This window comes from Solanum lycopersicum, chromosome 11 (assembly GCF_036512215.1).
Source record: "Solanum lycopersicum chromosome 11, SLM_r2.1".
NCBI classification, from domain to species: domain Eukaryota; kingdom Viridiplantae; phylum Streptophyta; class Magnoliopsida; order Solanales; family Solanaceae; genus Solanum; species Solanum lycopersicum.
Genome location: NC_090810.1, coordinates 41,610,937 through 41,628,773, shown reverse-complemented (window position 1 = coordinate 41,628,773; position 17,837 = coordinate 41,610,937). Strand labels below are relative to the sequence as shown.

General features: G+C 38.6%; 1 protein-coding gene across 1 annotated transcript; it reads right to left on the bottom strand.

Annotated features, from left to right (window-relative positions):
- Positions 1-301: 301 nt before the first annotated feature.
- LOC138339412 (uncharacterized) lies at positions 302-17,309 on the bottom strand. Its single transcript, XM_069291008.1, has 10 exons — positions 17,000-17,309; positions 14,799-15,196; positions 14,540-14,678; positions 13,881-14,257; positions 9,318-9,425; positions 8,808-9,051; positions 1,420-1,929; positions 1,067-1,294; positions 920-1,008; positions 302-826 (listed from the first exon to the last, which is right to left on the bottom strand). Exons 1-10 carry the CDS (start codon positions 17,307-17,309, stop codon positions 302-304), a joined length of 2,928 nt encoding a protein of 975 aa, XP_069147109.1.
- Positions 17,310-17,837: the final 528 nt, after the last annotated feature.

The window sequence follows — 17,837 nt, the reverse complement described above, 5'->3', positions numbered from 1 at the left end:
GAGGCGCAAAATGCCGATGATCAATAAGCTAGCGGGTTCGGTTTACCGGAACCTGATCCCTCTAAAGTAGGGACACCATCATAGTGTCGTCATCAATGATACCACCATCAGTAGTGCTCCTCTAGGCCTCTACAACTTTGGAACTAGACGCCTCAGTAGCCACCTCGATAACCCTCAACTGATGGGCCTCCTCATCAATCAGCGAGGCTCTCCTTGCAAGCTCCAACTCTAGTACGGTGGCTATTGGCACGCTCTCGTGGTTGGTGTGGTGGAACATCATTAGTTTCCAATGGGGCAGCCATCACCGTGTCCTCAACAGTCTATGTAGAAGGAGCCTCAGACTTAGGCACCCGAGCCTCCAGTATAGTGTCCAAGTTGGCTTCAGACTCTCCATAGCATCCTGCAGAGTTGTCACATCCACTATAGGGGCTGGTTGAGCGAGAACCCGCAACTCAAATGCGTCCAAATGCTGGTGGACCTCCATGATCTTCCGCTTAGTGTGCTGGGCTATCTTTCTTTCTATACGCTCTTCTACATTAGCAATGGACCTCTGTATCCAAGGCTGGATGTGATGCAGAAGTGTGACCATTTGGGCCTCTAGTTTCTGGACCTTAGCAAGCGGGACCAGTGTAGCATATGGGATAGAGAAGGAGGATCTCGGAGCGATGCTACCACCCGGGTTAGACTTGACTGGAGTGGTGTCGGTAGTCTCTGATGTAGCCAGATTATCCTCTTGGGCCTGCTCCACCGTGGCTTTCAGGTTGTCACCTAGAGGCTGCAACTTTATACGCGACCTTCTATTGGGAACAAACTCATTGGCCTCATCCTAGATGAGACCGATATCAACTTGGCCAGGCGGGGTCTTGATAATGTCAATGTGCCACACGGGCACTCCTGGAGACCTTCACAATGCAAAAACCATGCACAGGAATGGGTAAGTAGTAGTGGCCTTAAAGGACCTCTCATGCATCACCGCCTGTAATAGCCATGCGAAGTCCACCTTGAACCCTGCAATCATGGAAACCATCAAAACTTCACAATCCCTGGTGACAATATTATGAGTTGCCGTTGGTGAAAGGCAGTGTCAGATCAATAGCCAAAGGAACTTGGTTGTGAAGGTGAGGTTGGCCTTCTCGATACTCCCCTTGGGCTCTCGCCAAATCGGCAACCTTACTATCTACACATAGGTACTGTGCAATCCATAACTTGGTGTTCTTTCTCACCTCTGTCTCAAGCTGGAATCGACCATCTTTGATCAATTTCCACCGATAGTCAAACTCGGCATGAGACGAGTCTAGGTGGCATCAAAATCCGCGCCATAGATAAATCTGCAGATGTCCTATAAGAAAATGTCAACCCGCTTGCTGTGGACTAGAACGTACTCCAACGGTGCATGTTTGATGGGGGCTGACCGCCTACCTAGCTGAGATCGGAGAGTCGCTGCATAAGAGGCGTAAAACTCTCGCACTATCTCCTCTCTATAGAGGCCTATATCTCGATCCGTCCACATCAAACGATATTGGGTGAATAACTCATGAATGGCCGGCATAGTGGAAAGACTCCCCGTGAGAACCCGCCGCTCAAGTGTCAGGGTCCGGCTCATGACTCCCTTGTCATTGGGATTCTTGGCATCGATGTAGATTTGGTACTGCCAATCGACACACCACCGGTTTGTCTGATCATCAATCGGAGCAAGTACGTTAGTCTGGGGTGCTGGAGTAGATTCAGAACTAGTAGCCTCATAAGACGAGGTAGAATCATAAGCCTCATCCAATCCATAAGACTCTATAGAGCCGGAGGATTCCTCATAACCGGATGCCTTAACGGAGCTAGATGCTCCCTCAGACTGTGTAGTCAACCCAGAAGGTGTGCCGGTCAGTATGAACTCCTCGTCAAACTTGGAGGCAATATGGGTAGGAGTGCGGGTGCCTGGTGGAACGTACTATGGGTCATGCTCATCATTTGATCCATTGATAAGCCGATTTGACGTGGCGACTGACTTGTAACGCCCTCGTGAGTAGACATTATTGTGTTTAAGATCCATTTGTACCTGCAGAGAGAAGTAGTTAGTACTAGTGGAAGCAGCAAAACATAGAAAAGGAATGACAGCGCAGAATTACAGAGTGCAGGATGGACCAATCGACAGTCTGTCGAAGGCACGATGGTCCGTCATGAGGGTTCATCGCGAGACACTTAGAAGAAATTATAAAAAAAACATAAACAACAAAGGTTCTGACACCGTCGACGGTTGTGCAGGATGGACCATTGAAGGAACGATGGTCCGTCATAAGGGTCCATCGATGGACACTTACATTAATTTTATAAAAAATCAGAAGCAAAGGTTCTGACACCATTGACGGTTGTGCAGTACGGACCGTCGAAGGGATGATAGACTGTCATAAGGGTCCATCGATGGATACTTAGAGTAAACTCGGGATGTGCGGGTTAAATCTGTCGACGGGGTCTCGTATTGACCTTAAGGGAACATAGTTTTACATCTAATTTGGTACCCTATCATACTAATTGGAAGTAGTCTTATAATGCCTGAGTTTACTCTACATTTACCCAGCATCCCATCATTCGTAGGGCATGAATTTTCCTATTTTTAACATGCATTTTCGACAACCTATCAAACCCTAAGTCAGGAACACAATCATTCAAACACACATTATTTTTTTAATAATACACCTATCCATTTCAATTTCAGTGTTCTAAGGGACTTAGGACTTTTGTGTGTAAGTTTAACATGCAAAATGGTCCAAAATTAAGTACCTAAAAAGTTAGATATCACGGTAATCAGGAATATTAACAAAAGTTAATCTTAGTAGATCAGAACAACATACCTCACAATTGTATTAGAGGAATAAGAGTATGGACACTAGTAGTTGAACAACAACAACAACTACCACGAACAACGACCGACAAAGAGACTGAAGAAGATGGAAGATTTAGGGAAAGACTGGATTTTGTGGAAGTAGGGGAAGTATGATGATGGAATGGGAGTGAATGAGTTAGGAAGTGAGGGAAAATGAGAGGAAATAGGGAGAGAAACAATCATGGTGGTTATGTGAAGAGGTATGTAACTGAAGAGTTTACAAACTTTTAATATGTAGCCGGACGGGTTGGGTCGGGTTAGTGGGTGAGGGATCGATGATTCCCCGTCTACTGACCATAAGTTTGTCGACGGTCCGTCGACCACTCCATCGACAGTTCCCTAACATAAAAAATTTAAAAAACATAACTAGGCAGGATGGATCGTAACGACGGTGTGTCGAAGGGATGACGGTCTGTTGATGAGTCTGTGGATGGGTGCACTAGACAAATTTTCTGCAGATTTCCGATGATTTGGTCCCTGCATATTTAACACTTATTAAGATTATCTTTTTGTGTTTTCTAGACACTTTTGACAAGGACCCTGCTCTACGCTCTAGCCAACACTTCTAAAGAAAAATAAAGGAACATTCAGACGTGACAGAAGTATTAAAAGAAAAAATAATGCAACTATACCTAGAAAATCATGAAAAACCTATAGTTAGGTAGAGGATACATATTGGGTTGCCTCCTAATCAGTGCTTGATTTAACGTCGCGGCACGACAGAGGACTCTTGATTACCCAGACTTTTTCAAGATGGTATGCCTCGATCACTTAATTTGTCCTTTCAGCTTTCCCTAAATAGATTTTGATTCACTGCCCGTTTACCTTGAACCTCACATCCTCCTTGTTCTTTAACTCAACCACACCATGATGGAATAGTTGGGTGATTAAATAGGGACTAGTCCACTTGGACTTGAGTTTTCCCAGAAACAAACAGAGCCTAGAATTGAACACAAGCACCGAATCCCCAACCAAAAAATCGTGCTTCTCAATCTTTTGGTCATAATACTTCTTCATATTTTCTTTGTAGAGGGCTGAACTTTCATATGCCTTTAAGTGAAATTCATCAAGCATATTCAATCCGTTTAACCGATGTTATGCAGCCTCATTCCAATCCATTTTCAACTTCTTCATTGCCCACATGGTCTTATGCTCTAATTCAACCGGGAAGTGACAAGCCTTGCCATATACAAGTTGTTATGCGGATATACCAATGGGAGTCCTGTATGCTGTCCGGTAAGCCCAAAGAGCGTCATCAAGCCTCCTTGACCAATCCGTTCTACTAGCATTCACCGTTATTTTAAAAATTTGCTTAATCTCCCTATTTGACACCTCAACTTGCCCACTAGTTTGAGGATGGTAAAGTGTGTCCACATTCTGGCGAACCTCATATTTTTCCAATAATCCCTTAAATAGTTTGTTACAAAAGTGGGATCCCCCATCTGTCACGACTGGAGTCTAGACCCCAGAGGAGACCGGCGTTGTTGACCTCTCAGCGGTCGCAGACAATCCTACTTACGTCATTCTTACTTCGTCTAGGTTAATTTTAGCATAAAATTTGAAACTTTTTGTTTATTAACATACATCCTAATCATTCTACTATATTCATAATTTTTCATCATCAAACATCTAACATTAAGATCATCAAATGAAAGGAATAACTTAATATTGAATTAAATGTACACTTGCAAAAATGGCACCAATACAGTGTCTGAAAAAAAGCGGAAAGAAATGCTAGCAGACGTACTCCACTAGCTCAATCCTATAACTAATCTAGTATATAGTGGGCACGCATCCTCGAAAGCATGAGGGCCTACCAAGTCCGGATGAATGCTCCATGTCCGGATAGTTTCAGCGTCAACCTATAGCTCTAGCGCCCACCCGTGTCTGCACCTATAATTGTAGAGTTGTATGTGATTAGTACATACTTGTACTAAGTGTGGGTATATTCAAACACACACCAATGACAAGCATGATTAAGAACAACTATTTCCTAAAAACATTTTTGTGGAAAGTCAAGTCATTGGACTTGCCAAATTGATATTAGGAAAGTTAGTGAGATTTCCAAATTTAGATAGGAAAGGGAGTGAACTTTCCTAATTTGGATTGGAAAAGTCATGGCATGAGAGTAACATGCATCATCATACTTATCATATTGCACACACCGCATAACATGTTGCACATAGCATATAACATATTGCATATAGTACATAACATTTTTCATATTCATTCATTCATATGCCATGAGATCTTGGAATCATGGACTTGACATTAAGACTTCCCAAAAATGAGGTCTCAACATATGGGACCACAACTAGGGAGTCTGCTTTAGCAAACACAGAGTCATCTTCGTTTGTTCATACGTACTTTATTTTATTTCATTCATGGTCTAGTGTAAACACCAGCTATACCTATGATGTAGTTTATTATTTTCATAAGGTTTGCTGTGCAATGATCAAGAATGACCTACTGCCATTACTTAAGTCTAGCTCACCCCTTGATTATCCTATCCTAAGACCTTTAGTATCATTCATTTCATTTTGAGCATCATTTGAGGCTGGACTCCTTCATTTATCGGGAACTTTAACTTTAACCAACATAGATTATGTGAGCATCATGAAATCAGTTTCATGAAACTCGACACCAAAAATAGGTGGAATCACCGGCCAAAGTGATCCAAAATAAACTAGCGTACATGGGAATTGAACCCCACCAGATCCCTGTATTGGCAGTATAGGTTAGAAGTCTAGGAGATATAAGGAGACCCATACCCTCCATGCAGGACAGTCTCATCTCATGAGAGTTACGTGACCCTCCTCCCTTCCCGAAAGAAGGTATCACCGCTCATAGATAGTCTGTCAGTGATATATAAAGTTCCATTACATTCAACTCATACGTCATGGAAGCTGGCTTCTAGTATGAGGGCATCATAGCTCAATAGATGATTTCTCATCCAATCATTAGTATTAACTGTGTTAATCTCAATACTTTCATTAGAGTGTTCATAGATATTAGTATCTTCATTAACTTTATACTCTCATAGGTGAGTACGTTTTGGTAACATTTACTTAGGCTCATTTGAGATTTCTCTCATCTTTTATATTAGCCTCATATCATGTTGTCACCACATTCATTAACATTAGCTTATTTTCTCATCATAATTACTCACCCCATTTTACGTGAGTGTTCATTTCATCATATGCCAATGCACTTGGACATTTAGTGTGTTTCACACTCTTACTTAACCCTTCTAGGGTTTCATCATTTCATTGTTCATTTCATCATTTCTTTTTTCATTTCATCATTTCTTTGTTCATTTCATCATTTAATTTTTCATTTCATAATACGCCAATGCACTTGGCCATTTAGTGTATTTTACACTCTTACATAACCTTTTTAGGGTTACATTATTTCATCACATACATCTTAGGTTCACTTACTTTTAAACGTATGATAGACTTATGAGTCTATACATACAAGCCATGGGTCTTCATTCATAGTTTGTCAAAGTGACTCATATTTACCCAGGATTATGTGGTACAAGATACTGATTTCGATCTTTAGATATGCAGCATTCTTTAAATATTTACTTACGTATGACTTATGTGTCAATACAAAATTGGGCAAGGGAACCCATATTTGAAAGAGACAACACTTAATCTTATTTTAAATTTGATAATCGCATTTTTCAGATTTGGGGACCCTAGTTTGATCCCCATCAACCCCATAATATTTCCTCTCTTTTTTTTAAAGTCTAAGAGGTTCTTGGTCCATTCCCCCAAATGATCATTATTTTTCTTTTAATTTATCTCTTAAATTTCTCACCTATCCAATAGGTTGTGGGTTCAATCCCCATTCTCCGCATTTATTTTCTCCTTTATTTTTGTCCTAACTCTCTCATCCATTAAAGAGGTTGTAGGTTCGATACCCACTCACCACATCTATTTTCCTTGAATTTTTCTCGCGAAATTTTTATGAAATTTTCATTTAGTGATTTCATGGGTTCAATCCCCAATGACCTCACATTAAAAAAAAATTTAAACGAAGCTCATTTTTTTTAAAAGTTTGCTGAGACTACAATTTCCAGTAGGCTGGAAATTTAGTGTCTACCAATCCATTTTTGTCTTAATCTTTTGTTGATTTTTTTTGTAGATTACATGTAATGATGTCTTAAGTTCAATACTTATTGATCTCACTTATTTTACATTCATTTTTCATTGCATTTTGTACCATCTTGTTTGGCTGAACCCAACCTACCAAATGCTGGAAATTTGTTCACTATTTTCATCTTCTTTTTATCATTAATCATACGTTAATTCTTAAGGCATGCGTGGATCATTCGGTGAATCTTTAAGTGTAATAGTTTTATGATTACATTCAGCCAAGAATTACCATTTCATCCAGCAATATTACACCACTTTTACACCTCACGATTTACACAAACATCCTCACATAAAATTCAACCATAACAATATATCATTTTTCACATACTTTCGGTTAACATAAATTAACATGCTTACAATTCCAAACACATAATCAAGTACACATTATAAAGAAAAATAAAATTTCATACTTAAAATACCAGAAAATATACCAACAACATGATTTCTAACCTTTTTCACATTGAGATCAAAGGGTTACTAGGGACAAGGACTTCGACAAGAACGGGAACAACCCTAGTTTTTGAGTAGATTCATCTGAGCCTTAAGGCTCTTTTGGGAAAGGACCAAGAGTAAGAAAACCCATACCTTTTATGAAGTTCAAACCTCGACTTTCTTCCCAAAATATTCACAAAAAATTAACGTCCAAATCCCCTCAAAGTCAACACCAACTCGACGAACAAAGTTCTCTTTGCCTACGTGATTGATTTCGTTTGTTTTCATATATTTTCATTGTGAGTTATTCAAGTGTGAAGAACTTTAGTTTACCTACTATTTTTGAAGTTATCTGGCAGAGAGAATCATGAGTGGGAGTTATAGAGACATGAGAGATATGAGCGTGGGAGAGAAGAGTTTTCTTAGGATTAGGAGTCTAGTTTAGGATTTAGTCAAATAAGGTTTTTATTTAATTATTAAAAATAAGATTTGATTTTATTTAAAATAAGCTAAGAAAGAATAAATATAAATTAATTACATCAATTTACCAACATAAATTAAAAACAATTTAATTCATTGCTTCCACCTTGGTTAAAACCATTTTGGAGCAAGACTTCATTTCAAGAGCCCAATTTCGGTCCTCTCTCCCAAAAATTCCCCTCCACCTTATTAATTAATTATATTTTTATGGTAATTACGATACTACCCTTATCTTGAAAAAGACCATTTTACCCCTAGACCCTCCAAACCTAAGATTTTCCCTTTTTAAGTCCGGTAAAAACTCCTTCAAGTAAATCTTCGTATTCGAGAGCCCTACATGGTTGGACCCAACATTTCCTAGATCAAATAACTCCCCAAGTTAGTTGGATTTGATGTAGAATGGGTTCTGATGTCTGGTTCTATGCCCATTAATCCGTGTGAACTCGATCTAATCGTGGACATTCTAGACAAATTAAGCATTAGCATATCAATTTTTAGGGTTGTAACATTATCCCCCCTTAGGAACATTCATCCCAGAATGACACTACTCTTTACTAACAATAAGTAAGTCATCTATAGAATGTAGGCATGCATAGGTAATCCAATACTCTCCGTTGGTGAATATCTGATTCACATATTAACATGATGGTGCACATCCTTGAAACCTACTAGTAGTTTCACATTCATATACTAAGGAACTCTTTCCTAAACTAGTCTCATCAAAGCGTACAACATAAGTAAACATATAAATCATACAAAACACCAACCAACATGATGCCTAAAACATACTAACCTCATACTAGTGCATACACACCATACACTGTAAAATACTTGAAGGACTAATAAAGGCTACTCACCCGAGACTTCACCAAAGGTGCTTTCCCTTGCACCCCCAGACTTGAGTGCGAAGAATTGTTGCCTCCTTGGAGCCTCTTCACTTGGACCATCAGACTGAACTCTCTCCTTCCCTTGTTCTTGACTTCTCCTAACCGGACAATCCTTCACCATGTGACCCGGTTTGCCATAATTGTAACAAGCGTTAGTTCCCATGATGCACTCTCCTCCATGTAGTTTGAGACACTTCCTGCAAGGTGTAGTCTCCTGATTTGTAATGTTTTACAAACTTAAGGGAGTAATCCCTGACTGACATCGAGCCCTGCTTAAGGCTGATGAATTTCTCAACCTTAGCCTCCTTCATCTATCTAGGAAATAACCACTCTAGAAAAGCTATCTTTAAAATATCCCAGGTAATAGGACCTCTTTCTAAGGACCTGCTATCCTGCCACACTTTATACCAGGATTGAGCTACATCCCTTAACTGGTAGGATGCAAACTTAGAGTTCTCCACATCAATCAAACCCAATAACCTGAGCTTGTAAAGTACTAGCTTGGGCCATCTGTACAAAAGTTATCCTTACTTCTCCATCCGTCAACCCATCTGGGTTAACAAGAATCTCTATTCCAGTAGCTGGAGCCTGGGAAGGAACCTAAATTACTCGAGCAGCTAATCCTCCAATCTCTTCTCCTTTTTTTCTCCTTGTATTCATCTTTTGGAAACTTCAAGAGTTGATGTTAGATACGCTCTTAACACCAAGAAATCATACATTAGAGAAGGCACGATAATATTAGAAAAAGGGAAATTTTCCTACGCATCATGCAGTCTCTAATCCAAGATAGTGGTGCACTTCACTACCATGACTTAGAAACTACTCAATGTGGTTGATGTGAACTTATTATCCACGGAATTAAACCTAATACTCTGATACCAACTTTTTCACGACCGGAGTCTAGACCCCAGAAGAGACCGGCGTCGTTGACTTCTCAAAAGTCACAGACAAGCCTACTTACATCATTCTTACTTCGTCTAGGTTAATTTTAGCAGAAAATTTGCAACTATTTGTTTCTTAACATACATACTAATCATTCTATTAGATTCATAATTTTTCATTATCAAACATCTAACATTAAGATTATCAAATGAAAGAAATAGTTTAATATAGAATTAAATGTATACTGCCAAAATGGCACCAATACAATGTCTGAACAAAAGCGGAAAGAAACGCTAGCGAAACATACTTAACTATCTCAATCCTATAATTAATCTAGAATATAATGGGCAAGCATACTCAAAAGCATGATGTCTTACCAAGTCCGGGTGAATGCTCCACGTCTAGATTGTTACAACGTCAACCTGTAGCTCTAGTGTCCACCTGTGCCTGCACAAAAAATTGTAGAGTTGTATGGGATTAGTACACACTTGTACGATGTATTGGTATATGCAAGCACACACCAAGGACATGCATGATTAAAAATATCTCTTTCCTAAAAATATGATTATGGAAAGTCAAGTCAGTGGGCTTGCCAAATTGGGATTAGGAAAGTTAGTGAGCTTTTCAAATTTGGATCAGGAAAGTGAGTGAACTTTAGTAATTTGTATTAGCAAAGTCATGCCATGAGAGTAACATGCATCATCATACTTATCATATTGCACACAACACATAACATTTTGCACATAACATATAACATATTGCATATAACACACAACATTTTTCATATCATTCGTTCATATGCCATGAGAACTTGGAATCATGGACTTGACATTGAGACTTCCCAAAAATGAGGTCTCAACATATGGGACCGCAACTAGGGAGTCTGCTTTAGCAAACACAGAGTCTTCTTCGTTTGTTCATACATACTTTATTTTATTTCATTCATGGTCTAGTGTAAACACCAGCTATACCTATGATGTAGTTTATTATTTTCATAAGGTTCGTTGTGCAATGATCAAGAATGACCTAGTGTCAAACATAAGTCTATCTCACCCCTTGATTATCCTATCCTAAGACTTGGTATCATTTATTTCATTATGTGCATCATTTGAGGCTGGCCTCATTCATTCATGGGGAACTTAAACTTTAACGGACATAGATCATGTGAGAATCATGAAATCCAGTGTCATGAAACCCCACACCGAAAAGAGGTGGAATTACTTGCCAAAGTGACCCAAAACATTGTAGCGTACATGGGAATTGAACCCCGCCAGATCCCTATATTGACAGTATAGGTTTGAAGACTAGGAGATATTAGGAGACCCATACCGCATATGCCGGACAGTCTCATCTCATGAGAGTTACGTGAACCTCCGCTCTTCCCGAAAGAAGGCATCACCACTCATAGCTAGTCTATCGGTGATGTATAAAGTTCCATTACATTCAACTCATACGTCATGGTAGCTGGCTTCTAGTATGAGGACATTATAGATCAGTAGCTGATTTCCCTTCTCATCATTAGTATTAAGTGTGTTAATCTCAATACTTTCATTAGAGTGTTCATAGATACTAGTCTCTTTATTAGCTTTGCACTCTCATAGGTGAGTACGTTTTTGTAACATTTACTTAGGCTCATTTGAGATTTCTCTCATCTTTTACATTAGCCTCATATCATGTTGTCACCAAATTCTTTAACATTAGCGGATTTTATCTTCATAATTACTCACCCGATTTTACGTGAATGTTCATTTCATCATATGCCAATGCACTTGGCCATTTAGTGTGTTTCACACTCTTACTTAACCCTTCTAGGTTTTCATCATTTCATTGTTCATTTCATCATTTCTTTGTTCATTTCATCATTTCATTGTTTACTTCATCATACGTCAATGTAATTGGCCATTTAGTGTGTTTCACACTCTTACTTAACCCTTTAGGGTTACATCATTTCATCACATACATCTTAGGTTCACTTACTTTTAAACGTATGATAGACTTATGAGTCTATACATACAAGCCACAGGCCTTCATTCATAGTTTGTCTAAGTGATTCATATTTTCCCAAGATTATGTTGTACAAGACTTGCACATCTTGTATATATGCCTAGATATTGATTTTGATCTTTAGATGCAGCATTCATTAAATATTTACTTACGTATGACTTATGTGTCAATATGGAATTGGGAAAGGGAACCCGAATTTGAATCCCTTGGACAACATTTAATCTTATTTTAAACTTTGAAAATCACTTTTTTTTAAAATTTTGGGGACCGTAGTTGGATCCCCATCAACCCCATAATATTTCCTTTCTTTTTGTCCTCTCCTTTTTCGTTTAAGTGAAGGAGATTGTGGGTTAAATCCCCCACAAGCTCATTATTTTTCTTTTAACTTATCTATTAAATTTCTCACCTATACAAGAGGTTGTGAGTTCAATCTCTACTCTCCACATTTATTTTCTTCTTTATTTTTCTCCTAACTCTCATCCATTCAAGAGGTTGTGGGTTCAATCCCCACTCACCACATCTATTTTTCTTTGCATTATTCTTACGAAATTGTTATGAAATTTTCATTAAGTGATGTCATGGGTTCAATCCCAAATGACTCACATTTTAATTTTTTTTAAACGAAGCTCATTTTTTTAATACTTGGCTGAGACTACAAATACAACAGGCTGGAAATTTAGCCTCTTCCAATCCATTCTTGTCTTAATCTTTTGTTGATCTTTTTTGTAGATTTCGTGTAATGATGTCTTGGGTTCAATCCTTAGTGATATCACTTATTTTACATTCATTTTTCATTGCATTTTTAACAATTTTGTTTGGCTGAACCCAACTTTCCAAATGCAGGAAATTTGTTCACTATTTTCATCTTCTTTTTATAATCATTCATACGTTAATTCTTAAGGCATTTCGTGGATCATTTGGTGCAGATTTAAGTGTAATATTTTTATTATTTTATTCATCCAAGAATTACCATTTTATCCAGCAAAATTTACACCACTTTTACACCTCATTCGCCATAAAGTTCAACCATAAAAACATATCATTTTTCACATACTTTTGGTTGACATAACTTATCATGTTTATAATTCCAAACACATAAGCAAGAACACATTATCAAGAAAAATAAAATTTCATACTTAAACTACCAGCAAACATACCAACAACATGATCTCTAACTTATTTCACATTGAGACCAAAGGGATACTAGGGACAAGGAGTTCGACAAGAAAGGGAACAACCCTAGTTTTCGAGTAGATTCATCTGAGACATAAGAGTCTTTTAGGAAAGGGACAAAGAGTAAGAAAACCCATACCTTTTATGACGTTCAAACCTCTACTTGCTGCCCAAAATCTTCTCCGAAATATCATGTCAAAATCCCCTCAAAGTCAACACCAACTCGACGAACAAACTTCTCTTTGCCTACGCGCTTAGTTTCGTTTAATTTCTTATATTTTCGTTGTGAGTTCTTCAAATTTGAAAAATTTGGTTTACCTAATGTTTTTTGAAGTTATTTGGAAGAGAGAATCGTGAGTGAGAGTGATAGAGACGTGCGATAGAGATGAGCGTGGGAGAGAAGAGTTTTCTTAGGGTTAGGAGTCTAATTTAGGAATTAGTCAAATAAGATTTTTATTTAATTATTAAAAATATGATTTACTTTTATTTAAATACGATAATAAATAAAAAATATAAATTAATTACATCAACATACAAACTTAAATTAAAAACAATTTAATTCATTGCTTCCACCTAGGTTCGAACCTGGGTGGAGCAAGACTTCACTTCAAGATCCCAATTTCGGCCCTCACTCCTAGAAATTCCCCTCCACCTTATTAATTAAATAATTAATTGTATATTTAGGATAATTATGATACTACCCTTATCCTGAAAAAGACCATTTTACCCCTAGACCCTCCAAGCCTAGGATTTTCCCTTTTAAAGTCCGGTAAAGATTCCTTCAAGTAAATCTTCATATTTGAGAGCCCTACATGGTTGGACCCAACCTTTTCTAGCTCAACTAACTCACCAAGTTAGTTGTCTTGGATATAGAAAGGGTTCGAGGTCTGGTTCTATGAGCTTCAATCCGTGTGAACCTGGTCTCATCGTTGGCATTCTAGTCACATTAAGCATTACTTAGCATATCAATTTTTGGTTTGTTACACCATCACTGATAATAGCCCTTGGGGTTCCAATTCTAGAAAATATGTTCTTATTAAAGAACGCGGTGACACGCTTCCCTTCATTATTTTCAAGTGCGATTGCTTCTACCCATTTTGACACATAATCGACTGCCATAAGAATGTACTTCATCCCATGATAACTCACTAAGGGGACCATAAAGTCAATGGCCCGCACAACAAACAATTCAATCACAAGAATTGGATTTAAAGGGAGCTCTTGGTTTATCGAAATAGCACCATCTCTTTGACATCTATCACATGCCTTGGCGAACTCATGAGAATCTTTGTGGATGGTTGGCCAACAGTAGCCACATTGCAAGAACTTGTGAGCATTCCGGATACCAATATGATGCCCACCTATAGGCGAAGAATGTCATGTCTCTAAAACACTCAACATCTCAACTTCCAATACACAACGCCGAATAAGCCCATCAACACAAATCCTATATAAGTATGGATCATCTTAAAAGAACTTTTTCACATTATGCATGAACTTTTTACTTTGATGAAAGGACAAGTCCAGTGGGACGATATCACTAGACAAATAATTTGCAAAATCTGCGAACCATAGAATCAAGTCTTGGGAGGCAGCCAGTACATGCTCATCACAGAAAGTATCATAAATTTCAGCCTTTTAACCTAACTCTCTCATTGCTTCGTATTCTAATCGGGATAAGTTATCAACAGCTTGATTTTCAGTCCCTTTTCTATCTTTCACGTCAAAGTCAAATTCTTGCAATAGTAATACCCAGTGAATCAAACTCAGTTTCGCATCCTTCTTTTCCATCAAATATCTTAAAGCAGAATGATCAGTATGCACTATAACCCTCGTGCCAAGCAAATAGGAGCGAAATTGCTTGAAAGAAAAGACTACAGCAAGGAGCTCTTATTCACTCACGGTGTAGTTCTTTTGGGCTTCATTAAGGTCTTTACTAGGATAGTAAATGGGATGAAAGACTTTTCCCCTTCTTTGTCCCAATACCACACCAAGAGCAACCCCAGTCGCATCACACATCACCTCAAAAGGCTTGCTCAAATTCGTAGAAATGATGATAGGTGCATACACCAACTTTTCCTTCAACTCACCAAATAACTTAAGACAAGATTCATCAAAACGAAACTTATGCTTTTTCTCAAGCAACTTGCACAAAGGATGTGCAATATTTGAAAAATCCTTGATGAACCTCCGGTAAAAGACTACATGCCCAAGAAAACTTCTCACACCTTTTACAGAGATAGGTGGACGAAGTCGCTCTATCACCTCAACTTTGGCTTGATCAAACTCTATACCCTTATCTGAAATGAGATGACCCAATACAATACCTTATTTCACCATGAAGTGACATTTTTCCCAATTTAGCATAAGGTTGCAATCTTCACACCTCTTAAAAACCTCGGACAAATGACTAAAACACGCTAAGAGAAGTCACCAACCACTGAAAAATCATCCATAAACACCTCAATAGTGTCCTCAACCATATTGTAGAAAATTGACATATCTGAAATATGGTTGGTGCATTAAATAACCCAAAAGATATTCTCTTGAATGTGAAGGTCTCATAACGACAAGTAAAAGTTGTTTTATCTTGATCTCTCGATGCAATAAAAATCTGATTATAACTGGAATAGCCATCAAGAAAACAGTACCACCCCTTTCCTGCAAGTCCATCCAACATTTGATCCATGAAGGGCATAGGAAAATTGTCCTTATCGGTCGATGAATTTAATTTCTGATAATTCATACATACCCTCCATCCAGTCACCGGCCTCATTGGAACAAGCTCAGTTTTCTTATTGGGGACCTCATTCATTCCCCCTTTCTTAGGTACAAAGTGAACAGGGCATACCCAACTACTATCGACGATTGGATATATCACTCCAACAACTAAACACTTAGTGATTTCCTTTTTTACCACCACTTTCATAAACGTCTCTGGTGCTCAATACTTGGCTTATGATTGGGCATGAGTTGGATTTTATGTGAACAAATCCCGGGAGGGATCCCAACAATGTCCGCAATAGTCCACCCAATAGCTCTTTTGAACCTTTTTAACACATCCACCAAAATCTAAACTTGATGCACATTCAAATCTTATGCAATAATTACCGTCAAAGTGTCACTTTTTCCCAGGAATACATACCTCAGATGAGATGGTAGAGCGTTAGGTTATACTTTTGGAGGTTCTCTATTGATGGTTTCGCTGGTGGAGACTCGCGATGCTTCATATCTAACTCCAACTTCTTTGGTTTAAACCGAACATCACCTCGATGAAGTGCTACGACCAATGACCAATAATCATCAATGCAATCACTATCAAAATTCATGATCACTACCGCTAGTGCTTATACACCCAGACGCTCTTCTATTTGTACCTAAGATGACTATTGAACCTTGTAAGATATGGCAGATACTATTGGATCTCACCACTCTGCCTCATGGACCTACAAATGTTGAAAGTCAATTTTTCATTGTTCAACCAAAATTTCGTTTGCCCTTTCTCCATATCAACCAAGGCTCTACCCATAGAAAATAATGGCATCCCAAGAATAATAGGAACCTAAAAATCAACCTCACAATCCAGAATCTTAAAATCGGCAAGAAATATGAATCACTCCACCTTTACTAACACATCGTGGAGTATCCCAATAGGCCTCTTCACCATTCAATCGACCATCAGTAGCCGCATCGCGGTGGGCTTTGGGTCACCCAGACCCAAGTTCTTGTAAATAGAGAAAGGCATGAGATTTATGCTTGCCCCAAGATCACATAATGCTTTTGCAAAGTGTAATAACCCGATTGTACATGGAATAATGAAGTCACCCGGATCTTCTTTCTTTTGCACTATAGACCTTGTAGCAATAGCCCTACAATGCTTCATTCTATCCTCCTCCTCAAAACAAACCGATCTTTTCTTAGTGACCATATATTTCATGAACTTGAAATAACCAAGAATTTGTTCAAAAGCTTATATCAAACGCTGGTATTTTCTATCCTCGATCTTTTTTACTAACCTATGTGGCAATGGAGGTGGTGGTCTAGGCATGGGGGTCACATTTTAGGGTACCACAGATTCTTTCCCCATTTTTCTTCTAACTCACCACTAACCTCCACTACCTCATCATCGCTTCTTATCACATTTTCTACATAAGACGGTTGCGGTGGGTTAATGGTTTGGTTACCACCTCCGGTTGTGACTGCCATACAATATCTATCATTTTTCAGATTTTGAAAAATATTGCTAGGAAGAGTGCCCAGTATGCATGGGTTCACTGTCGAAGAAAATTGGGACATTTGCAACTCAAGATGCTTCATCGATATTTCATGTGCATCAACTTTTTGCCCAATACTCGCTAAGTCACTCCTCAACACTTTAGTGTTCTCATCACTAGCATCAAACCTCCTCATCATTTTCTGAAACATATCCTCACAATTTTGAGGTGGAACATAGGGCCCACTCATATTATTTTTGTTACCATATTTACTGATATACCGTGGTTTCATGGTATTATTAATACTTTTTCCTTATGTTTAGTGTGTCCAAATGCCTTTTTGTGCTAATTTTTATATAAGTTTCTCTTTGTTTTGCAAGAAATCTGTACAAAGATGAATGCAGAGATTTTGAGCAAAGAAATGCAGAAGAGACCACCTCCGGAGCTTGAGACGGTTCGTCGTGCTTGTGATGGTCCGTAGGTGGCAGCGTAGTGCAGCTGCTGAAGGAAAATGGGGAAGTCTTACCAAGTGTGGGGTTACGAAGCTTGTGACGGTCCGTCGTGTCTATGACGGTCCGTCCTGCAGGTTCGTCATGAAGTTCAGAGAAGTAATCCCAGTACCCATATTCCAAGAGTTGAAGTGTTTTGGAAGGAAGACCCTCGACACACTGTTATGCCTATAACGGTCCGTCATACTTGCTGTCGAGGGTAATGAAGAGAGAAGCAG